The sequence below is a fragment of the Eurosta solidaginis genome, chromosome 2 (genome assembly GCF_040869045.1).
Source record: "Eurosta solidaginis isolate ZX-2024a chromosome 2, ASM4086904v1, whole genome shotgun sequence".
Lineage (NCBI taxonomy): Eukaryota > Metazoa > Arthropoda > Insecta > Diptera > Tephritidae > Eurosta > Eurosta solidaginis.
The window spans coordinates 266,774,018-266,800,559 of record NC_090320.1 but is presented as its reverse complement, the minus strand read 5'-3'; the positions used below and the strand labels follow the sequence as shown (position 1 = coordinate 266,800,559).

The 26,542-nt window shown below is 38.0% G+C and overlaps 1 protein-coding gene across 6 annotated transcripts in view; it reads right to left on the bottom strand.

Annotated features, from left to right (window-relative positions):
• The window catches only part of LOC137240907 (phospholipid-transporting ATPase ABCA3-like), a 36,919-nt gene extending 23,351 nt beyond the window's left edge, over nucleotides 1–13,568 (bottom strand). For 3 of the 6 annotated variants that reach the window (XM_067767853.1, XM_067767857.1, XM_067767858.1), the window contains exons 1-3: nucleotides 8,325–8,719; nucleotides 4,952–5,531; nucleotides 4,611–4,754 (exon numbers count right to left, since the gene is read on the bottom strand). In XM_067767853.1, coding sequence (XP_067623954.1) covers nucleotides 4,611–4,754; nucleotides 4,952–5,531; nucleotides 8,325–8,623 — 1,023 coding nt within the window. In that variant the 5' untranslated portion in view covers nucleotides 8,624–8,719. Of the gene's footprint in view, nucleotides 1–4,610; nucleotides 4,755–4,951; nucleotides 5,532–8,324; nucleotides 8,720–11,124; nucleotides 11,246–13,452 lie in introns of those variants that run through there. The other 3 variants (XM_067767854.1, XM_067767856.1, XM_067767855.1) reach the window with 3 other exon arrangements.
• Nucleotides 13,569–26,542: the final 12,974 nt, after the last annotated feature.

Genomic DNA, 26,542 nt, shown 5'->3' with positions numbered 1-26,542 from the left:
ATCCAAAATGTACCCGATTTGTAACGTATTAGTGGGTAGTTATCAATTGCGCTATCGGTTGAAATAGTTTTAATCTGTAATACAGCGTTTTTAATAAATCGTTACGCGATTATGCATAGTCAGAACAAATATTTAAATTGGAGCGCTTACAGTCGCTGTGAGCTCATTTTGGAGGCCGAAACCAATGTATTTCCATTCTTGCAATGGTCGTCATATATGAGCCTATTAACGTATATAATTTGAGCCTAAATAGGAGTCCGACATAAGTCTTAAAAAAGGCTTTTAAACAGCTCATATTATACTCTACTGTAATTCTTTCGGGCGTCATTTTTTACTCTAATACACTCTGATTATATGACACCTATTTGGCCTATTTATTGGGCATCGTCAGCGGATATTGGGGGAATATATGTATATGAAGTTCGACACACCAGGACAGAGCGTGGCAGCTTTGCAATAATGTACAAATGTAATTCATTTTGTATTAAACTGAAAAATTGTTGTACCAAAGTATCAATATTTGTTCCTAACTCGCTTTGACGAATATAAATATTTGAAAAATTATAATTTTTGCATGCTAGGTTAGGAGTTTTAGGCCGCTAAATAAAAGCCAAAAATTAAATTTTCTTTTACCTTCCCACGCGTTTCGACGCTTTTCTGTTTCCCACATTTCCCACTTATTTTGGACTCGTTTCGGATTTTTAAATTATAAGCGTCGTGAGTATGTTTGAGGGGTAGCTTTGTTTACGTAAATATGTGTACCCTATAAACATTCTCGAAGCGCTTACAGTTCTGGTGTTTTATATGTTCTGGTGAAATATGTTAAAAATATCAGCCTCAAAAATACTATCACATAAGAGTCTTTCATTACTTCAATTTTGTGAAATTATGAACAAACGAAAAATATTAAAATTAGTAAATTAGGTAGCTCCGGAATAAAAACTAATAAATTTTTCTACGACAATTTATTATAAATAAAAATTGAATTCAACTGATACTAATTTCATTGCCATCTTATCCTCATGAGAGATTTATCACAACAATTTTCTCCCCCATATTTTCCGCTTTGGATATGTGCCAAAAATTCATACTAAAATCCCTGAGTTAGTGTCACTAAAGAACTCAAAGTTAGCAGTATATAAGGCCAATAAGGCTCATATATGACGTCAGAAGGAGGCCTGTATAAGACTTATGTTAGAGGCAAAATATGAGCGTTGCAGAATTCATATAGCATTCACTTCAAGCTCCTTAATGAGTTCATAACGAGTGCAAACTATCCAAAATTTGGATTTCTTTCAGACTAATTGTTCTCTCCCAGTGTTTGCTTGGTTGTTTGTTTAAAATCAAAACGAAAATTTTTCAATCTCAAATACGTATATATTTAATTGCTGTATTGTAATTCCAAGCAGCCTCGATTCAAATATGTTTAGATATCCAAAAAAAGATACAAAAAAGGAATATTCCGGGTATAAAATTTTTTTTATTATTCGTACGCAGGCGCGTAGCCAGAAAAAAATTTTGGGTGGTTTTGGCCAAAGTGTCAGTAAATAATAATTACATGTAAATATACACATATTTATATTTTTTCATATTACATATTTATACTTTTATTTATTTGAAATTTTTCTTTCTTTCTACAAAACAATATTTATTTTTCTTGTTTGTTTTGCCATTTTGTTTAGGATTTCTTCATGAGTTACTTCAATATTAGAGTAGATGTTAAGTAGAGCCAGCCCATTCATCCTCTACTGGCCCATTGTATTTCTTAGATAAGTTTTTAACCTTCGAAGGAAAGAGAAACAGCGTTCGCTAGGATCAATGGATGGAAGCATCGCAGCAATTTTTATATATCGATGCACCGTAGGGAAAAAATTTACAATTGACTATTCTCATTGTAACTTTTCTAGATTTTTCGTCATCCCTTGTCAAATTTGGTTTTGAGACAAACCGGTTTGGCGTTGTGCCACCATCAGTGTCGATTTTCGTTCTGATCTGTTGTTGTCGTTTGTCCTGTATTTATAGTTCGTAGGTACATGAGCAGGTACTGTCAAATTTGATGTTTGTGTATATTTAGTTATGTGTATGTGCTGTGTGTTCATTAAGTACCGAGGGTGGTTTACTAATCGATTTGTGTGGCCGACTGGGGTAGGTAAAAATCCGTAATTTTGGTCGTTTCACCTTTTCTGTGGGTTTGTTGTTTTGGTGTGTTAATTGTTTTGTGTTTATTTGTTGTTGTGTGTTTATCTGTTGTACCTGTGTGATTACTTTGTTTCTTGTAAACAAATTTTAAAGGCTCGAGTATTGTATCAGAAATTGTGCTTATCTGTTCGTATATTATTCTACCGTCGAATGTTTTCTGTTTGTAGATTTCAATGTTTTCGAGTACGTTGAGACGTCGGCCTTTTGCTTGTATGTGAAGAGCCCTAACTGTTTTATTGATGTTTGCTGCGAAACATTCATTCTCGACCATGTGATTCGCGAAGTTAGACTCGGGTATAATGTTTGGATTCCGTATTTTTCTATTGTAATCTCTAATATGTTCTCTGAACCTCGTTGTTATTTGTCGTTCTGTTTGTCCTATGTAACTATGCTGGCATCCGCAGGTAAGCTTGCATACGCCGTGGCTGCTAAACGGATCCTATGAGTTAGTGTTAGTTCTTAGTTTTCGCTCTAAATTGTTCGATGTTTTGAATGCTGTGTTAATGTTGTATTTTTTAAAGAAGTTTGCCAATTTATATGTTGCTTTTCCAGTATATGTCATAGTCACCCAGCTGTTATTTTCCTTTTCATTATTTGTTTTTGGTTCTCAATTTGTCCTTCTGAGCTTATCTACTAGTGCTTTTTTATATCCGTTGTTTGCAGCGATATTATATATGACCTCAATTTCTCTCTTATATGCCTCTTGTGTAAGAGGTGTTCTTTCAGGTCTATGTACCAAATGCCTTAATCCTGGATTTTTATGCTATTGGGGGTGATTTGAGGCATTATGTATTATTGTGTCGGTGGCCGTTTGCTTTCTATATATGTCATAGTTAAATCTTTTGGCTTCTTTATCAACAAAACAAGATACGTAACTATTCTCATTTCCAAATGACGATTTCTCATTTCCAGCTATTAATTGGTACTTTTTTCTTTTTCCGAGCTAGTGGAAAATTTTAAAGTATATATCTAGTTCTATCTGTTGTTTTTATACCCAGCGTGCTTTGTACAGAGAGTATATTAACTTTGATTGGGAACGGTTGGTTGTACAGTTATAAAGGAATCGGAATGGATATAGACTTCCATATATCAAAATCTTCCGTATCGAAAAAAAAATTTATTGAGCCATGTCCGTCCGTCCGTCCGACCGTTAACACGATAACTTGAGTAAATATTGAGATATCTTCACGAAATTTGTAACACGAGCTTATCTGGATACAGAATAGATTTGTATTGAAAATCATAACCACGCACACTTTTTATATATAAAACATTTTGGAAAATACATCACAACATGATTATTTAGTAAATAATACACCTAGAGTTTTGAAATTTGACATGTGGACTGATATTATATATTATAAAAATTAAAAAAAAAAAAATGGGCGTGGCACCGCCCACCTGTGATAAAATCAATTTTACAAATATTATTAATCATAAATCAAAAATCGTTAAACCTATCGTAACAAAATTCAGTAGAGAGGTTGCCTTTACTATAAGGAATGATTTGAATGCTTTGAAGAAAAATTAGCGAAATCGGTTAAGGACCACGCCCACTTTTTTATAAAAGATTTTTAAAAGGGTCGTGGACGAACAAAATAAGCTATATCTTTGCAGAAAAGAGCTTTATATCAATGATACTTCATTTGCCAAGGGGGTTTATAACAATAAATAGGAAAAACTTCAAATTTAAAAAAATGGGCGTGGTACTGCCCCTTTTATGACTAAGCAATTTTCTATGTTTCGAGAACCATAACTCGAAGAAAAATTGACAAATCGCAATGAAATTGTGTACACATATTTTCCTTATAGCAGAAAATATTTCTAGTAAAAATGGACGGGATCAGTCAAAGACCACGAAAACTTAGATATAAAACAAGTTTAAAAGGGTATTAGACTAGAATAATAAGCTATAACTTAACTCAATGAAATTTCACTTATCAAGTTTTACTGTAAGAGGAAATGGGGAGACATTTTTTTAACGGGCGGTGCCACGTGTTATGTAGAAAAGTAATTTATCGGAAATGAAATGTACAATTGGAGCTCACGCTGAGTATATAATGTTCGGTTACACCCGAACTTAGACACCTATACTTGTTTGAACTATAGAAAATATTGTTAGAATCGAACTAGTACTTATTTGGTACTTAGTTTCTAACTTAACTACAGTGTTTGCATTACATCTGGGCCCCTTTTCACAAATTCCTAGTCTTGTAATACAAGTAAATTGGTTCCGACACATTTTTCTTTTCAGATATGTATATACTTGTATTACAAGATTTGTATGTTTCGTGAAATGGGCCCTATTCACAATAAAACTTGCAATAATATGTGTAGTTAGGCATATAAAATGTTTCCAAAAATAAAAAAGAAGCGTTAATCAGGAAAGCCAATAATATTTCTCAACTTACCTTTAAAACCAATAGCAGAACAAACGAAGCAATCGACATTGATGCTAATGTAAAGACAAACCAACTATAAAATTGTATAAATGGTGTCACATCTAAAATAGCCAGCATACTATCCAACTTTTTTTGTCTTTCAATAACTAAAGACTATATATTTAAATAGAAGTTAAGGTGATTTAGATTAGCATTTTAGGAGAAAGAGAAATCTTTGTTAGCAATTGCGCTAGAGACGTTCTTATTTGACTGCTTTTTTTTGTGATAAAAGCAAAAAGGTCTCAAACTGACGTCCAACAGTCTTGAACACATCTAACACAAAAATAATAACAAAACGTACTTATACGCACCTTAAGCAAATATAAAACTGGCGTCGCATAACCCAATACCAACAACAATGACATGCGCGTCAGTATAACTTCTGAAAGTGGATCATAATAATGTTCCACAACTGGCAATTTTCTTAAATAAACTTGGATCTTTTTACTTTCTGCAGAAGTCAAACTTATAAAAGCCTCAGATATTTGCCTTTGTAACATAATAAATCCCTCATCAATATATGCCATAAATCCATTAGAATGCTCTTCACGTAGTGGCATTATATATAAATTTGTAGTATCCCAAGTATCGCCTATTTTACTGTTATATATGCGCAGTTCACTAGGAAAAATAAGTGAAAAATCCAATCTTTTTGGATATATACTGAGATCTGCTGACTCGGCATCAGTACGATTATTCAGAGTTTGTTTGAAACAAATACCAGCTAAATAATAATCTTTAGACATTTTCGTACGCAGCTCTTCGCAAGTTGAAAAATTTTTCCATTCCACATCCAAACCTTGACGAGCTATATTGATAATATCGTCATAAGCTTGATTGTTTGGTGCATATCCAATAATGATTTGTGGTGTGAACGTATTAAAAGTTGGACTAGGAAAAGAAAATACAAGCATGAATACCACTTAACGGGTTCAAGGGGTTGTTAAACGCAATTCACAGTTTCCTCAACTCAATTGTCAACCGCACTCACGTGGGTGAAACCTGTTACAAATATGAATGTAACGTAGTTATTTAGCAGGAGAGGCTATAGGGTCCTGTAGTTCCACACGATACTACGGTGTGGAGGCGGGTTAGTACTTTAATGGCGATTGTTACCAGATCGTACTGGATCTATATATATCCGACAAAGGACTTTCCATATCACTCCCCAAAATCTTCGGGGTGTCCTTATCGCTACAATAACAACAACGAGTTTAGAAGTTTAAGTAAGGTTATTTGGAATTTAAGGTGACGTTCTTAAGAGACCCGTTGCAAGAAAGCAAATATAACCATAAAAGAAATCAGTTTTAAGCGATAAAAAAGGCAGGTTAGGTTAGGTTAGAGGGCGTGCTTGGGTATTAGCCACACTTCCACACGGACACATTTTTGTCCATTGTGAGTGCCCTGTTGTTGTTGTTGTTGTTGTAGCGATAAGGTTGCTCCCCGAAGGCTTTGGGGAGTGTTATCGATGTAATGGTCCTTTGCCGGATACAGATCCAGTACGCTCCGGTACCACAGCACCATTAAGGTGCTAGCTAGCCCGACCATCTCGGGAACGATTTATGTGGCCACATTAAACCTTCAGGCCATCCCCTCCCTCCCCACCCCCAAGTTCCATGAGGAGCTTGGGGTCGCCAGAGCCTCGTCTGTTAGTGAAACAGGATTCGCCGCGGATAGGTGAGGTTGAAAATTGGGTTTGGAGAAGCTATATATTGCGCTGGCAACCTGAAGGGTTGCGCTACACAGCCCCTTGAATCTGGTATTTTAGTCGCCTCTTACGACAGGCATACCTACCGCGGGAATATTCTGACCCCCTAACCCGCTGGGGTGTGTGAGTGCCCTCAGTAAGTGCAGTAGTCCTCAGCGAACGTCCACCTTCCCAACCTCTGCCAGGCTGTCGTAGAACCGTGAGCCCAGAAACTTGAGCTTTCTTCTTTGAAGCGCCGGACATCGGTAGAGAAAGTAGGAGGTCGACCCCCCTTCCTCCTCATCCTGACACCTTCTGCAGAGGGAGCTTGTTTATATTCGCCACCTTCGGAGCATTGGTGCAGATTTGTTCAGTTTAAGAAGGAAGCTGGTGCTTTTCCTATACAAGCATGACCATAAGGACCTTGAGACTTCGCAGTCAACCCTTTCATAGCAAGTCCGTTGCCCAGTGTTCATATTTCTCGATTCTCCCCAGGAGATAACTCAGCGGTGTTCGGACGGAGCTGTCCACCTCACTTGTGTTCAAATCGGAACTTTTCCTAGCCATCCCATCTGCGAGTTCATTCCCTTAAACGCCGTTGTTCCTAGGGACCCAGCAAAAGGAGACATTGAGATGACTTATGGAAGCCAGAGGCTCTACTTCCCCGCACGATGTCCGATTTTATCATGTTGGACTCTAATTCCCTTAAGGCAGCTTGGCTGTCAACAAAGATTGTTACACCGGTATCGGAGACCACAATATCTTAAAGCTGCTCTTTCTATGGCATAGACCTCGGCCTGGAATACACTGCATGCGTCAGGAAGTCGGAATGATTGGCAATAAACAAAAAGGTAAATGGGATCTATTTTGATATCCCACATACAACAAATTTTCATTACAACTCGGTGTTGTTGTAGTAATAGTTCTGGCAGTAGTCCAAAAATGTTTCTCATTCTAAAAACGAGCCCTGTTCTGAAAAAGTAACCGGTTTCTTGCAAGAAAGCAAATGGTACAAAATAATGAGCGGTTTAAAATAATGTTTCTGAAAAAGCAAATAGTTCCAAAAAAGGAACCGGTTCCAGAAAAGTAATAGCTTCTAAAAGAATAAATGGTCCAATGCAGATAATGGTCCCAAAAAAAGCAAATGGTTCTATAAAAGTAGCCGGTTCCAAGAAAGTAACTGATTCTAGAAAAGTAACCGGTAACACAAAAGAAACAGGCACTAGAAAAGTAACCGGTTCCGAAAAAGTAACCAGTTCCGATAAAGTAACCGTCACCGAAAAATGAATCGGCCCCGAAAAATTAATCGGTCCCGAAAAGGAACCGATTTTAAAAGAAATCGGTTGCAAGAAAGCAAATCGTTACTGGAAAGAGGCCGGTTGCAACAAATAAACCGGTTCCAGAAAAATTGCCAGTCGCATAGATGCAAGTAACCGGCTATAAAAAGCACCGGGTTTCACAAAAGTATCCGGCTCTGCTCCAAAAAAAAAATAGTGTCAGAACCACAAACGGTTTCAACTGGTCCCGAAGAGGTGTTTCCCTAATCACTCCAAGCAGTTGTACGTAGCCCGGCAGCATAAAATCTCCTTGTATCTATCATTTAATGACAACGATTCAGAAACAGCAGATATGTCAAGCACGCTGAGGTATACCTTCTAAATTTTTTAGCGCCCCACTATTCAACACCTGAGGTGTCTCTTACAAATCAATGTAAAAATACCGATAGCTTCTTCTACATAGACTTGTACAAAACCTTCAATATATAAAAAAATAAGCACGAAGTCTTTGGCAATCTGCAGCGAAGGCACAAGAGATCATCCTGCTCTTTACCGCGCAACTTTTTTAATGAACTCAAATAAATAACGACTTCTACCGAAACTCGAAGATGTGACTTTAGTCTTATTTATATCGAAGGCTTTCGACACAGCCCTTGATGGGCTTTAGCACAAATTAATCGAACTGAAATTATTGCACAATGGTAAACACATTCTACTCACGTTTCAAAATAATCCTGAAGTATATTTTGACGCTCTTTGATTACACGTTTCAAATTTGTCCATGCTCGTTCAAGATTAGAAGTTGGATACGTTGTAGCTGTAATATGTTCTGCTGATATCTCGAACCGCATAAGAATAACGATGAGACTCAAAATCGTAGGCATTAGCATTGCAAATAGAAATTGCCAACGTTTATTCCAATGTTTGCAACAATCCACCCATAACATCCATTTGAAACGTACCCAATGATAATTCGTTGGAACTAAGTCCTCGTCACTGCTATCGGATGTGCCATCCATAATGAAAAATTTCTTTTATTTTAAATCTTTTGAAAACTAAATGCATAGAAGTTCAAATAAAATCTGCAAAGAAAATTTTTGACACTTGAAGCTAATTTCGAATATGTGAAAATTTTGTAAATGACGAAAAGTAAATTCAGTGATGGAAAATATTTAGCTTGCCAGTCGATGTTTTATGCTGTGCTTGATAAAGATGCTTGAGCACCATTACACAAAAATTTCCCGGCATCGAACAGAATTTGATAACGACATTTGAGTTTTGTTGCTTTTATAACTTTCGTTCACCCCTCATGATATTCTGGGGTAAGTCTTAGGAAAACAACAGCTTTAACAAGTTCAGACCCCGCCGAAATCGGTTGATCATGCATTTAGCCGGCGAAAGGGTCAAATTTTGTCAGGTGAAAAAGGTAGAAGCATTGAACAAGGCGAACTTCAATTGAACAATGCTATATTTAATATTAACGTTAGTGAAGATAATTATGACAGCAAATCAACTTAAGGCACTTCGGCTGTATTCATGTTTGAACCTCAGTACTTTCATAGGTGTTTGTCACGAAACTCGTGCTTGCAAACCAGCTTAGGTATACGCAAATATTGTGTGGGATCTGGTAGCTCCATGTCACTGGATATAAATTTGATACTGACAAACACTTGGTCCATTATAGATTAGGGAACTAGCATTACGAGGCATATTATTGTCTACCCGAGGAATCAAACGGAGAATAGTTCTGCCAACAGGAGATACTTTGGACTGAGTATCTAATTGAAAAATAAGGTGTTATCTCGACGATCAAAAATCACGTTCTAAAGATTTCATATCATTACTTTCTGAATGTGCGGCTGGTAGTCATGGATGGTGTTACTAGAAGATGTGAGAGCTCTTGATGTATTCGATAAATATGACCCTGGTAGGGATAGCTGACGTGACTTGTTACGCAAGGACCAACATCGCCTAAGCGGGTAACCGCCAGTTAAGGATGATAACATGCCTAAAACAACAGCACTAAATGACAACTGTTTTAACAAAACTTAGCTCATGCAATATAAAATACTTTCTAAATTTTCAGTATAATTTTATTAAGGAAAAAAACCTGAATTAAATTAATTAAATGAAATGAAATGAAACTTAGCTCATGCTATACAAAATCTAATATATAAAATTCTTCTGTCACGGTTTTAGAGGCTTAACTCCTCCAAAACGGCTGAACCGATGCTCATGAAATTTTGAGAGCATATTGGGTAGGTCTGAGAATCGGCCAACGATTACCTTTTTTTCGCCACGTACCTAGGGTCTTGAGATCAAAACGTGGACCCGGGTACCCCTAGAATGTGTTTATACAATATGGATATCAAATGAAAGCTGTTGATGAGTGCTATAGTACAGGATAATTTTCATACGCCTGGGTGACTAGGGTCTCGAGATATAGGCCAAAACGTGGACCTGGGTACCCCTAGAATGTGTTTATACAATATGGCTATCAAATTAAAGCTGTTGATGAGTGCTATATTACAGGATAATTTTCATACAACTGGGAGGCTAGGGTCTCGAGATATAGCCCAAAACGTGGACCCGGGTACCCCTAGTATATATTTATACAATATGGATATCAAATGAAATCTTTTGATGAGTGATAAAGTACAGGATAATTTTCATACAACTGGGAGGCTAGGGTCTCGAGATATAGCCCAAAAAGTGGACCCGAGTACCCCTAGAATGTGTTTATACACTATGGATATCAAATGAAAGCTGTTGATGAGTGCTATAGTACAGGATAATTTTCATACAACTGGGAGACTAGGGTCTCCAGATATAGCCCAAAACGTGGACCCGTGTACCCCTAGAATGTGTTTATACAATATGGATATCAAATGAAAGCTGTTCATGGGTGCTATAGTACAGGATAATTTTCATACAACTGGGAGGCTAGGGTCTCGAGATATTACCCAAAACGTGGACCCGGGTACCCTAGAATGTGTTTATACAATATGGATATCAAATGAATGCTGTTGATGAGTGCTATAGTACAGGATAATTTTCATACAACTGGGAGGCTAGGGTCTCGAGATATAGCCCAAAACGTTTACCCGGGTACCCCTAGAATGTGTTTATACAATATGGATATCAAATGAAAGCTGTTGATGAGTGCTATAGTACAGTTCATACAACTGGGAGGCTAGGTTCTTCAGATATAGCCCAAAACGTGGACCCGGATACACCTAGAATGTGTTTTTATATTATGGGTATCAAGTTGAAGCTGTTGATGTGTGCTATAATACGGAGTAACTTTTATACCGCTGAGTGACTAGTGTCTCGAGATATAGGCCAAAACATGGACCCGGATACCCCTAGAATGTGTGTGTATTATGGATATCAAATGAAAGCTTTTGCTGAGAGCTCTAAAGTTCATTGTGATATTCGATTTAGTCGCATCAACCTGGCAAAACTGATAAATATGCATGTGAAGCCGAAATAAAGACAAGAATTAATAATACACACATACCTATTGAAAGAGGGATTAATGTGTCCATTACTCACGATTAGGCATGGTCGGATGGTCGAGTTTAAATCAAACACGTTTAGTTAGAGTTTAAATGGACATTAATTCACTTTCTTTAATTGTTGTATTGAATAGTTGTTTTTTAAAGTAATAAAGAATATTTAAAGATATTTAATTAGATTGATAAGTTCAACTGCAGTTTGTTAAAACGTTAACACGATGACGACTCAGCAACAACTGCTTCGTGCCTTTTCGTTATTTCATCATACAGGGTGATTCAAGTGCCTGTTCTCCCATCGCTACAAAGTGATTCATATGTTAACTTTGGTTGATCAGCCTCTACTCAGGCATGACTTATATTATTATCATTTACACTTGTTTTATACTAAATTCAAATCTCTGTCCCTCTGACCCTCTGTCTGTTACCACACGTATTGTCATCCCAACATAACTGCTTGCTTCGTTCAATGCCTCGATCACATATTTCGTTGATGTACTTTTAACGGGATACAACATCGTGAATTTCGTGAAAGAATCGACAATTACCAGTAAGTGTTCTTTACCTTTAGTGCTTTTCGGAAATGGACCCAAATGATCCATGTGGATAGTTCTAAACGGGATCGGTTCAATGTCATCGTAGTGGTACCGTATCTCAGGCTTACCACCTTTACGTTTGTAATACGCGCAGTCCACGCAAGACAGAATAAAACTCTTAACGAAATTACGCATTCTTGGAAACTACATATACTCTTTTATTCGTTGCCATGTCTTTTCGACACCCAAGTGTCCAGCTTGTGCATGACAATCTTCTACCACTTTATTACGCAATGCTCGTGGTACCACCCAAAGTAATTTGTCGTCAACTTTTCGGAAAATTCTAACATGTTCTAATACGTAGTCTTTGTCATTGCTTTCTTTACTCGTTTTAATGTCATTTAGAATTTCTTTAATTCGCTCATCTTGTAGTTGCATACTGAAAAGAAAGTCATCTTTTCCTATAACAGCTTTATCCGTGCGTAAACTTGCTTCCTCAATCGTTTGTGCTTCCTCATATGGAATCCGACTCAAAGCATCAACGTGCTCCATATGATTATCAGGTCTATGCACTATTTCGATATCGTAGTCTTGGACTCGTAACCACCATCTGGCGATTCGTGGTATGAGTTCTCTTTTCTGCATGGTCGTTTTGAGTGCGCTACAGTCAGTTTTAACTTTGACTTTTTTGCCGTAGATATAATATCTAAATCGTTCAAGAGACTCAACAACAGCTAACGTCTCAAGCTCGTAGCTATGAAACTTTTTTTCATCTACGCTTGTTGCTCTACTATAATACGCTACAGGTTGCAAAACATCTTTATCGCGCTGCATCAACACACCTGCTAAACCAAGTGAGCTTGAAACTGTGTGGATCTCATGATCCGTGTCTACTCGATATACTACTAATATTGGTCGTGATACTAATTTGGACTTTAATTGTTGAAATGCAGCTTCTTGTGCCTTGGTCCACTCAACTTTGTAATTTTTGCGTAAAAATTTGCGAAGTGGCTCAGAAATAATAGCGTATACGGGAACAAATTTTCTAAAATAACCCCTTAACCCTAAAAATCTACGTACATCCGCAACGTTTGTCGGTGTTGCAAAATTACATACAGCTTGCGTTTTTATTTTTCCAAGTAAAATACCTTCTGGTGTTAACTCGTGACCAAGAAATGTAATAGTTTCTTACATGAATTCTAATTTTCTTATATTCAACGTTAAGCCCTCATTATGTAAGGCTTGTAAAACTAGCTTCAGTTTTTCAGTCATATCTTCAAACGTTTGAGCACCTATTAACATGTCATACATATATACCCTGAAAGCTTCTTCGTGAACTTGCTCTTTGAGTTTTGCCATCAGGCGTTGAAAAACTGTGGGTGCGTTTTTTAAACCAAACGGCATACGCTTAAATTCATATAACCCATCAGGAGTTATAAACGCAGTATATTTTCTACTCTCTTTCTACACTATTCAAATCTAATATTGTAAAAAATTTATATCTTTTAGCCTGGTGCAGTTGTTCCTCAATATTTGGAACTGGAAAGTTTTCTTTTTCTACAATCAAATTCAATCGGCGATAGTCCACGCAAAGCCTGTCACTACCATCTTTCTTTCTAACCAATACGATAGGACTCGCAAACTCCGATGATGATTTTTCTATGATATCGTTTTCTTCAAGACTACTAATCATTTGCGTTAATATAGCTCGCTTTGGAGCCGGTACTCTATACGGTGCTTGTGAAACAACTTTTTTCGAATTTAAATTAATTTGCATTTCAATCAAATGTGACTTACCAATGCCGTTCAAACCATCTGAAAACACATCTTTGTATTCGCACAGCAACCCTTCGAGCACTTTTCGTTGATCATCGTTTTTTACAGTACACGTTAACTTTTCGAAACATTCATCATAAGGCGTTACATTACCACGGCAGCACTTAGCTTCAAGTTTTGATTGCCCATACTCCACTTTCAACACTACGTCTTTATGCGATATCAAATCTTGACCAAGTAAAACATCTGTTTCTAACATATTATCGGCAACGATATACACTGGCATATTGAACTTCGTTTCACCAATTGCAATTTCAGGCATACATTTCTTTCGCATCATGTACCTGCCTCCACTTATTCCATTTAAATATGTAGAGCACTCTTCTGATTTAACATTCAACATATTTGCCATTGATTCACGCACTAAACAACACTCGCTTCCTGCATCAATTAATGCTACTAATATTTTGCCATTGACGTTAATTTTCTTTACAAAACATTTATCTCTTTGTGACGTATCTGCTTTTCGAACACTGTGTGCAGTTTGCTTATGACCACAATTAACCGATTCCTCACGTTTGTGAACTTTACCACAATCAGCAAATCTTGTCCGTTTTTGCTCCTTCGTACATTTGCTTGAAATATGGCCTACTTCACCACAATTGTAGCATACAATCTTCTTTACTTCACTATTACTAGCACTTGGATGCGTTACCTTCTTGAAATCAGTTTTACTATCAACATTTGGCTTAAAATTTGTAGATTTAGCACGGTAAGTTAACCACTCTTCTATTACTTTACGCATTTGTTTAGCACTATCAAATCTTTGGGCGGCTATAGCCATTTGTAAATCATGGTGATTCAACCCTTGTCGCGTGTATTGCATGATAGCTGATTCACTTAGTTGAAAACGTTTACCAAGGGCATATACTCTGAAACAATAATCAGATATGCGCTCGTTTGTTTTGCGCACAGACTCATGCATAATACGATGTACTTGAGCTTCATCATAAGATACACTAAACTCTCTTTTTAATTCTGCAGAAAAATCATTCCAACTGGTATGTACGGTTGGCAATGAATCCAACCATGCACGCGCTGCTCCTCTTAACCGACTACAGACCGCTAGTAAAATACACTTTTCTTCTATCTGATAAGCATTCCTTACGCTTCCAATACGCGCAATAAATTGCTCTACTGTTAAAGTTTGAGTATTTGTCGGGTCAAATTCCGGTATCATATCCGCAATCTATTTAATCGACCGAAAACTATAAGCTGGCTTGTAGCTTGGTGTTACTACGTTATTGTTATTACTTTCATTTTCATTTCTGTTGGCTGATTTGTATTTGTACTATTTGTGCGTTGCTCAACCATACTCATAACACTTTCCATCATACTTCGAAGATCATTCATTTGGTCTTGTAGCCCAGCATTTACTGGTATTGGTACATCAACTTCATCTGAGCCAACTGCATCTCCCAATCGCGTTACTAGCTCCGCTTTGGTTCCTAGTGTGCTTAACCCTTTTTCACGTAGAATGGCTTTTAGCTGTTCAATTTTCAATTCAGTTACTTTCGGCATTTTTACAAATTCTTGTTTACTAAAATTCGTGTTTTATTTTATGTATTTGTTATTACTTCGCTTTCGTTTTTATGCACAACAATGCACACACTAACATACGCTCATACATGTATTTCACAGCTCGTATCGTTTGTCGTTTTTGTTTTGATTTCATACTTCAAAACTCGTTTAACTTTGTTTACATTCGCTGGTCATCACTTCGTTGACGTTTATACTCGTTACTACATTTTCGACGTTGCCCGTTCTTACTTATCGTTGATGTTTTGGTACTTCATTTTCTTTCGTTACCCACTTGATGTCGCTGCTGAAATTTGAATTTCAACCCACAGTTCATGTATACGCATATTTCTCGTTGTATGATATTTTCTTCTCGCTCTCACATACGTTGAATCTGCAAATATATGCGCAAAGCTATTTAAACTTGCCGCTTTACGTATATATATATTTCGCAATGTTGACGTCGCTGAGTTTTGGAGCCCTAGCGCTCCGGCACGTGCATTAGCAGAATCATGTCTTTTTTTTTGCACAGATGATGCATTAATTTGCACATTTAACATAGCAGATTTTTTTTTTTTTTGTTTAAACCATGTCCATTACTTACGATTAGGCGTGGTCGGATGGTCGATTTTAAATCAAACACGGTTAGTTAGAGTTTAAATGGACACTAATTCACTTTCTTTAATTGTTGTATTGAATAGTTGTTTTTTAAAGTAATAAAGAATATTTAAAGATATTTAATTAGATTGATAAGTTCAACTGCATTTTGTTAAAACGTTAACACGATGACGACTCAGCAACAACTGCTTCGTGCCTTTTCGTCATTTCGTCATACAGGGTAATTCAAGTGCCTGTTCTCCCATCGTTACAAAGTGATTCATATGTTAACTTTGGTTGATCAGCCTCTACTCAGGCATGACTTATATTATTATTATTTACACTATTTACTTACATATGTCCTATTCGATTTGCCTGAAATTTTTGTAAATAAATTTGCCTATATTAGTATTTACGATGCTTTTTTCCGGGAAGTATACCAGAGACGGGCTGGGACTGGGATTAAGACTAGGACTGAGACTGAGACTGAGACTCGGAGTGGGACTGGCACTGAGACTCGGAATGGGGCTGGACCAAAATACATACCACCCTCTGCGACTGGCAATAAGAGATGAAGAAGAGGAGAAAAGCTTGAGAGGAGAGAAAAGAGAGAAGGAGACTGAGAAAGAGATAGAATGAGACGAAGATGGAGATGAAGCGAAAAAGATGGAGGGAGGAGTGAATAAAAAGATTAGGAAAAAGTGTAGAGGGGTAGGGCAGAGTTAGACGGAAAAAGCTTATTAAAATGTATGCAGGTAGGCCAAATTTAGGGCAGAACAACGTCTGCCGGGTCTGCTAGTAATTTCTAAATTTTGAGTCTAATTTTATTAAGGAAAAAAAAACTGAATTAAATTAATTAAATGAAATGAAATGAAACTTAGCTCATGCAATACAAAATACTTTCTAAATTTTCAGTCTAATTTTATTAAGGAAAAAAAAAACTGAAATTAATTAAATTTTTGCAAGACAGTAAAATTTAAGTAGCACTATTTGCAACGAGTTTGCGTTGTCCAACTTTGCATACTATTTGGTTATTGCATGCAGAAATCTCGCAATCTTGGAAGAGAGTTAATAATTTCCAGTGCATTAATTAATGGATTGTTACAGGAAGAAAGTGGAGACTGAGTGAGAGAAGAAGTGAGGGAGAGAAATAGAAGGAGATTGCAGGGTACTAATCGTATGAAAAGGAAGATAAAAAGAGTGTGGGAGAGAGAGGAAGTGAGAGAGAGGGTGAGGGAGAGCACGAGGGGGATAGATAGGGATGTTTAGAACTTACTGAAACCTGGCACAACACGCGCACCGACAAAAAATATGTATAAAGCTGTCCTTACACAAAAGTATTTGCAACGTAACGGACGACTTCTTTAGCGTAAAGCTAATCTTAATCTTCCAATGATATAACAAGAGAAGCACGACATAAAATCTCTTCGGAGGTTATCGCGGCTTACATTTATTTTTTTTATTTATTTATGGTTACTAAGTTGACAGGTAAAAAAATAAATACTTAACATGATTTATCTCCGAGGAGTTTAAGGCTGAGCTTCTCTCCCACTTTGCGTTGTGATCGTTTCTAATTTTTTCTAAAATCTAAGGGAGAGAACCTACATGTTTTTTATGCCGAGTCCCAACGGCATCAGCAAGGCAGATGAGTTGTCATTCAAACTCTTTACATTGCCGAAATACACTCGGAGTGTTTGCCAAACCAAGTCAAGCTTTTTAGATTCACGTTTCTATTTTGTAACCCCGAAGTATTGGTGCATAGCGAGTGAGCGATACTACTGCCCTTTGGATGAAACTTTCGCTCAGAGAGCAGTGTCGAATGCCGAACACAGAAGTTTCCGATTATTAAACAATCGTATGTCATTTAAAGTTTATCAAAGAAGAACTTCAAGCCAAATCGTCCGTTTTCTCTTTCGGCACTTAGTTATGCTAAAGAACCGCACTTTGATGCTTACAGCCGCACGATGCATTTACGGCAGTAACTTGCGCTTATTCAATTTCCACCGTACATCCCGCACCACTCTTTACTTGTTTTCTTTACATCCTTTTTCGAATCATTTTTTACCGCTTTCGTATTACGTGCAATAATCTCTAAAAAAGGCCAATTTGCAAAGCTATCATTTGGCTTCCTGTAACCAATGCCTTGCAGTCCGCAGCAGCCCAAAAGTGAATGAAAACCCAAGCGAACGTGCAACCTAATAGCATTGAATAATAAGAAGAAAAAAGAAGAGATCGCTACACTGCAAATAGCATCAAAACGCTACAGAATTTCATTTCCGAAAATTTTCGTTTCTTCTTTCATAAAAAAATATTTTTTTTTTGTAAGGAAGGCAATATGGGATTCCACGTAAAAAAATAATAATAAAAAACAGTATGGAATGCACTTCCTTTCTAGTTAGTCGCTAAGCAACAAATACCAAAAAATTAATCGCATCTCAATTTCAAGCAAAACTGCAGAGAATGCAACTTCGCATTTTGAAAATTCAGATCCCATTAATATCACCCAAGATAGCAAGCATTGACAACTGCTTTAACTTGGATAACAAGTTAAATAATTTGATATTTCCCTACTCCATAAATGGCAGTGACAAAAGGTAACTGTGCTTTTAAAAGGAAACGTGGAAATTTAGCTTAAGTAAATTGATAATGTAACCAAACTAAGTATATGAAAGATAATTGACGTTTCTTCAATTACATTAATGTAAGGCGAATCCGTACCTACTGAATTCGCCTTGCATTGATGTTATAATTTCATGATAAAAACATTACAAAATAAAACCGGTGAGAGCCGAAATGACGTTCACGGCTCTTACTTTTCTATTTTTATACTCAGCTGAGCAGAGCTCACAGAGTATATTAACTTTGTTCGCATAACGGTAATCGAGATAGATATAGACTTCTATATATCAAAATGATCTGGGCGAAAAAAAAATCCATTTAGCCATGTCCCTCCGTCCGTCCGTCCGTCCGTCCGTCCGTAAACACGATAACTTGATTAAAGTTTGAGGTATCTTGATAAAATTTGGTACGTAGGCTCCTGGGCACTCATCTCAGATCGCTATTTAAAATGAACGAAATCGTACCATAACCACGCCCACTTTTTCGATATCGAAAATTACGAAAAACAGAAAAAGTGCGATAATTCATTACCAAGGACGGCTGAAGAGATAAAACTGGTGCGTTGACCTTATGACACATAATAGAAAATTAGTAAAATTTCGGACAATAGGCATGGCTCCGCCCACTTTTAAAAGAAGGTAATTTCAAAGTTTTGCAAGCTGTAATTTGGCAGTCGTTGAAGATATTATGATGAAATTTGGCAGGAACGTTACTCCTATTACTATATTTGTGCTAAGGAAAAATTAGCAAAATCGGATTACGAACACGCCCAAAAAAAAAAAGAATTTTTTTTTTTAAATCAACTTATCAAAAAATTTAATATTGTTACGAATATTAGCAAAACTAAGGAGTGCTGCCATCTCCAGGCCGATGCTAAGCAGTGACGTGAATTCACATCGATAATTCAATCATTATGTATCTACATAAACGAATAGATAATTGCGTCTACACATATGTACACATTCCGACGAGCAACATTTACATACAAGGCAGCGAGAGATGAGATGTCACACACAGATGAATTTACTTATACGCTTATGTGTGTGCGGGAGACTGTAAACTACAAACTCACATATGTACATCTGAGAAGCGCTAAAAAGTAGACAATTGTAAACAAATAGAAACTATATGAGAACTATACACACACGAATATAGTTGGTAAGTTCTGGAAATGGAAGAGCCTAGAAGTATGCAGCGTAAACTATAAAAGCGGGGCAGGAGATTAAGAAGAATTCAGTTTCATTTGAGTTGTCAAGCAGTTTGATTAAGACGATATCTAGCGAGCAATAGCAGTGTTATTTTGAATAGTAGGGTTTCATTGAGCTATCAATCTGTGTGGTTATTAAGCAAGCTATTCGTTGCCCAGTTTGTTATTGTGAAGTACTTTAATAAAGGCCATTTTGCATTATTACAAATTGGAGTTATTTATTCAACAGTTTAGTGATTCGAACTTAGCAGAGGATTGCAAATAAGAGGATTTGCAAGTAAATTCGTTACAATTGGTGTCAGAAGAGGAATTGTTGAATAAATTCCAGAGGACAACAAGGACATGGCAAAGTTAAGTGAATTAAAGATCCCGCAACTGAAGAAGGAGTTGGAGAACCGTGGATTGAATACAACTGGCATTAAACTCGAACTTCAGGCACGACTACGAGAGGCAATGGAATTAGAAGGAATTGATGTGGAAGAGTATGTCTTTCATCTCGATGGCGAGGAGACAACAAAAATTGAAGAGAAAAACGAATCATCACAGACAATTACCAGCACAGACCTGAACATGATATTGGCTGCAATAACTGCTCAAACATCGACAGTAACATCTAAGATGGAAGCGCAAGAGGCACGTATAACAGAAATGTCATCACAAATATCCACCAACATGTCATCACAACTGGAAGAACAGGAAACGTATATGTCATCACAGATGGAATCCCAAGAGACACGAATAACATCGAAGATGGAAGAACAGAAGACGTATATGATATCCCAACTGGAATCGCAGGAAACCCGTATAACATCACAATTGGAAGAGCAGAAGACATATATGGCATCCCAGCTGGAAACACATGAGACACGTATTTCAGAAATGTCGACACAGATTACATCAAAGATGGAAACACAACTGAAAGAGCAAGAGGCGCGTATATCATCAAAACTCGAAGCGCGTATGGACGAGAAAATAACGCAGTTTGAAGAAAAATTCGAGGCAGAGGTGGATGCATTGAGAGGTCGTATACAGGAATTGCAACTTAATCGGCCGACTGCTTCAGCGAGCAATACGAAGGTAAAAACTCCATCTTTTGACGGTTCTCTTCCTTTGCAGGTCTTCAAGCTACAGTTTGAGAAGACCGGTAGCAGTGAACAACTGGAATGCGGAAGATAAAGTTGCTGCACTGTTCGTGGCATTGAAGGGGCCAGCAGCGGAAATCCTACAGACGATTCCCGAAGGAGAGCGGAACAATTATGAAGCATTGATGGCTGCTGTAGAACGACGTTATGGAAGCGAGCATAGAAAACAGATATACCAAATGGAGTTGCTGAACCGCTTCCAGAGGCCTGGTGAAACATTGCAAGAGTTTGCGTTGGATATTGAAAGGCTAGCACATTTAGCGAATGCGGACGCACCCGTGCAATACACTGAAAGGGTAAAGATTCAAAGCTTTATAAATGGCATACGGGATGTCGAAACAAAGCGAGCTACATACGCAAACCCAAAGCCAACATTCGCAGAAACGGTATCACATGCTCTGATTCAGGAAACAGCGTCGCTTCTGTGTAAGCCAGTTTTCAAAGCACGCCGTGTGAAAGTACCCAGGCCAGAGTGGGTAGACGCAATACTGGAGGCACTGAAAGGATCGCAAAAGCGAAGAGAAAAAGTTATCAAATGCTTCAAATGCGGGAAGTCCGGTCACATAGCATATCATTGCGATCTTGGTCTTAATAGTTCCAACAATGTGGGTGGCCGTAAACGCAAAACTGGAGGAGATGAGAAAGAGCGAGTAAGAGGTAGAGAGCTAGATCCAGCTATTGAATGCCCTGTGATATCTGTGTCGCAAATTGGTAGAAAATCGAGCAGTATTACCGTCAGAGGGAATGTGGATGGCAAAGAACGAGTACTGACTGTAGATACGGGCGCATCTCATTCCTTGATCCGATCTGACTTGGTCAACAGGAGAGTAAAACCGTTACCTGGAGCAAAGTTGCGTACGGTCACTGGCGAGTATAACCAAGTTCAAGGCGAAGTGGTATGTGAGGTATTAATTGGAAAAGTCATAGTTCTACACAAATTCGTTGTGGCGGAGATCGTTGATGAAGTCATATTGGGAGTGGACTTCTTGGTTGACCATGACGTCAGGATCGATATGCGGAGAAAAATTATGCGCTATAAGAACCAGGACATACCACTTAACTTTAGTTTGTAAAAAGGGTTCAGCAGTAATCGGGTACTGGTGGAAAAGACTCGACAAAGACCACGAAAGTCAAAGGCAAAGGTTGATAGATCGAATGGGCCAAATAAATCAAAAGTACCTGCGAGAGAAACACTGGCATTGACAAAATCTAAAAGACGCAGGAAAACAAAGCAACGAATTTCCGAGAAAGAATGCGAGGTTAGTTTCAAGCCGGAGCGCACTACTGTTGTAAAATGTGGGAACGATACCGATTATGCAAAGCAAATCCGTCCAGCGCAAGCTCTACGAAGTGGTTCATTGACCAAACAACAGAGTGTGAAGGAACGGCCCAGGGTAAAGAGCAGTAAGATGAAACACTGGCATGACAAGAACTTTAATTCGGAAGGTTTCTTGGCGGGAGATTTGGTACTGTTAAACAACCCTCACCGGCGGAAAGGTGTTCCAGCCAAATTACGGTGCAGTTGGGAAGGCCCGTACAAAGTTGTGAAGAAGATCAGTGATACCATCTACCGCATACAAACCACTGGGAAACCACGGATTAGAAGGGTGGTACATTTGGAGATGCTAGCGGCGTTTAGATTGGGCGGTTTGTCTGATCGGGACGATCAGACTTAGGTGGAGGGCAGTGTTACGAATATTAGCAAAACTAAGGAGTGCTGCCATCTCCAGGCCGATGCTAAGCAGTGACGTGAATTCACATCAATAATTCAATCATTATGTATCTACATAAACGAATCAATAATTGCGTCTACACATATGTACACATTCCGACGAGCAACATTTACATACAAGGCAGCGAGAGATGAGATGTCACACACAGATGAATTTACTTATACGCTTATGTGTGTGCGGGAGACTGTAAACTACAAACTCACATATGTACATCTGAGAAGCGCTAAAAAGTAGACAATTGTAAACAAGTAGAAACTATATGAGAACTATATACACACGAATATAGTTGGTAAGTTCTGGAAATGGAAGAGCCTAAAAGTATGCAGCGTAAACTATAAAAGCGGGGCAGGCGAGTAAGAAGAATTCAGTTTGATTTTAGTTGTCAAGCAGTTTGCTTAAGACGATATCTAGCGAGCAATAGCAGTGTTATTTTGAATAGTAGAGTTTCATTGAGCTATCAATCAGTGTGGTTATTAAGCAAGCTATTCGTTGCCCAGTTTGTTATTGTGAAGTACTTTAATAAAGGCCATTTTGCATTATTACAAATTGGAGTTATTTATTCAACAGTTTAGTGATTCGAACTTAGCAGAGGATTGCAAATAAGAGGATTTGCAAGCAAATTCGTTACAATATCTTTACAGTATATAAGTAAATTATGTCAACAGTCAACTCTAGTAATGATATGGTGCAATAAAAAAAACAAAAACAAAGGAAATTTCAAAATGGGCGTGGCTCCGCCCTTTTTCATTTAATTTGTCTAGAATACTTTTAATGCAATAAGTCGAACAAAAATTTACCAATCCTTGGGAAATTTGATAAGGGCATAGCTTCTCTGACGATAACAGTTTTCTGTGAAAATGGGCGAAATCGGTTGAAGCCTCGCCCAGTTTTTATACACAGTCGACCATCTGTCCTTCCGCTCGGCCGCTGACACGATAACTTGAGCAAAAATCGATATATCTTTTCTAAACTCAGTTCACGTACTTACCTGAACTCACTTTGTATTGGTATAAAAAATTGTCGAAATGCGACTATGAACACGCCCACTTTTTCGATATCGAAAATTATTAAAAATAAAAAAATGCCATAATTCTATACCAAATACGAAAAAAGGGATGAAACATGGTGATTGGATTCCTTTTTTGACGCAAAATATAACTTTAGAAGAAGCTTTGTAAAATGGGTGTGACACCTTCCATATTTAGTAGAAGAAAATTAAAAAGTTCTGGAAAGGCGAAATCAAAAGCCATTGGAATCATGGCAGGAATACTTTTCGTGGTATTACATATATAAATGAATTAGCGGTACCCTACAGATGATGTTCTGAGTCACCCTGGTGTACATTTTGGTCGATATCTCGAAAACGCCTTCACATATGCAACTAAGGGCCACTCCCTTTTAAAGCCCTCGTTAACACCTTTAATTTGATACCCATACCGTACGAACACATTCCAGAGTCACCCCTGGTCCACATATAGAACTAAGGCCACTCCCTTTTAAAATACTCTTTAATACGTTTCATTCGATACACATGTCATACAAACATATTCCAGCGTTACCCTAGGTTCATTTTCCTACATGGTGATTTTCCATTTTTTGACAAAAGATGAAGGAAAATCGTTCCAAAAAATGTCATCCTTGGTCTACAATTTGGTCGATATTTCCCAAACATATGTGATATGGAATTAAAAACCACTTAAAAACTATCTAGGAAAGCCTATGAAACCAACGCGGCTAAGCTCTCAGTTGAGTATGTAAGACAACGGCAGGGCCATCACGATCTACACCGGCGTCTCGAAAATGGAAAAGGGAACTGGAGCTGGGATGTGCTCAACACACCAACAGTTAAGCCAGTCATTCCGACTTCCTGGCGCATGCAGTGTATTCCAAGGCGAGGTCTATGCCATAGAAAAAGCGGCAAAGCTGCTCCAAGACAGTGCGATCTCCAACACCGATGTAGCAATCTTTGTTGGCAGCCAAGCCCCCTTAATGACATTAGAGTCCAACATGATAAAATCGCACATCGTGCGGAGGTGTATAGCCTCTCTGGCTTCTATAAGTCATCTCAGTGTCTCCTTTGCTGAGTCCCTGGGCACAGCGGCTTTGAAGGGAATGAACTCGCCGATCAGATGGATACGAAAGGCTTCAACTTCGACATAAGTTAGGTCGACAGCTCTGTCCGTGGAACGGGGCAACGGACTTGCTTTGGAACAATAGGGTTGACTGCGAAGTCTCAAGGCCTTTATGGCCATGCTTGGATAGGAAATGCACCAGCTTTCTTCTCAAGCTGAACAAATCTGCGATGAGGGTACTTACTGGTGTCATCACAGGTCATTGTGCTATAGCTCCAATGCTCCGAAGGTGGAGAATACCAACAAGTTCCCTCTGCGGGAGCTGTCAGGAAAAGAAGGAAAAGAGTCGATATACTACTTTCTCTGCCGATTTCCGGCGTTTCAAGGAAGAGGCTCAGATTTCTGGGCTCACGGTCCTTCGACAGTTGGTTTGGGAGGTGGACGTCTCGCTTTTTCTTCCGTTCATCAGGGAAAGCAAGTGGTTCGTTGAGGACCACCAGGAAGTAATGGAGCTAAACGAATTTTCCGCCATCCTGTACTTATTGAGGGCATTCTCAATGAACAAAACTGTCGCCGAGTGGAAGTGAGGGTAATACTGACGCACGCCCTCTTAACCTAACCTAACCTAACCTATACACCATCTACAAAACCTTACGAAACCAACGCAGCTAAACTCTCAGCTAAGTATGTAATACTCGGTTACACGAACTTAGCCTTCCTTAGTTGTTAGTTTTGATTTTATGTTCTTCATAAAAAGAAATCAAACATAAACACAATTTTTTCTTCATTTAAACAAGGCGAATTCAGTACCGGGTGTTGTTATCCCAACAAACTGATTGCTTCTTCTTGATGTTATTCCATACAGCGCCTTGTACTTTACTATGTCAGTTAATCGAATTCAATTAAAATTTTCTTTTCACTTGGCATTCTCCTGCACGGCGAATTGGTTGAATTCGCTTTGCCACCACCTGGTATGAATTCGCTTTGCATTTAACTTTATTACATGAAACATTTCTCTCTGAAGTTTTTGGGTTTTTTGTAATTATTTGAGTTGGGGTAGCTTTCCCATAACAGTCATGTGCAATCCTGAATCAGCCCTGCACTATGCGAAATATATTAGCAACGTTGTGCAAGGGCGGCAAAGAAGCGTACTTCTACGCAAACGAAATAAAAAGTCCCGACCCAATTAGATTATAATTCCGGACTTTTAATCAAGAGCGCGGTTTTGTCCGGCGGACTGTACACCGATTAATTAATACGGGGGCCCAATTCAGATAAAACTCACTTACATTCCTGCTAGCAGCTTGCACTCTTGCAGCGTTAACATCCGGCCACAAATGTACAAGACAGTCCGTCATATGAACTAGTACGGAACAGAGCTGGCTCGCAAATGTATGCACACAGCTTTTTTTTTTTTCATGGACGTTGTGACAGCGCTCTGCCCTCAAGTGCTCCAATGAAACCAGGGTAATCCTGTTCATGCTGAGGCGATGTAAGGCAGTGGTTTGTTAACCGTCGAAATCTAAAACTGCTCAGCTACAGAGGAAACCTCATCAGCTAAGTAAAATAAATGACGTATTAGTAATTAATAGACATACATATAATGGATAGAATTAGTAGAAATTGAATTCAATATGCTAGTGAATACAGTTAGTTACAATTAAGAGAGGAATAAACCGATTTTTTAATGCAAAAAGCGAGTCCGAAACATGAAATGTGCTAGAGTGGGAGTTGTTATTCTGACACAAACAGCGGAAGGTCTCATTTAATTCAAGATTTGTTCTGCAATGTTATAGTTAGAGAGGTTTAAAATGTCTTGAAGGCTGGCAAGGGATATTAAAGTTTATTTCGCTCAACAAAAATGAGCTAGAGACCGATCCATTTAGTAATTTAATCATAAATACAATTCCAAACATTTCCCTACGACTAGCAAGAGTGGGAAGATTAATAAGTTTTAGGCGATCAGTATAAGGTGGCAGATTATATGTAGAATCCCAATGGAAATTCTTTCAGGAGAAAAGTAAGAATTGTTTTTGGACTGACTCTATCCGATCAATATGAACCTGATAGCTGGGGTTACAAATTATTGCACCAAAATCTAATATCGGCCTGACGAATGTTGTATAAAGAGCTTTAATAACGTACGTGTCGCTAAATTCTTTA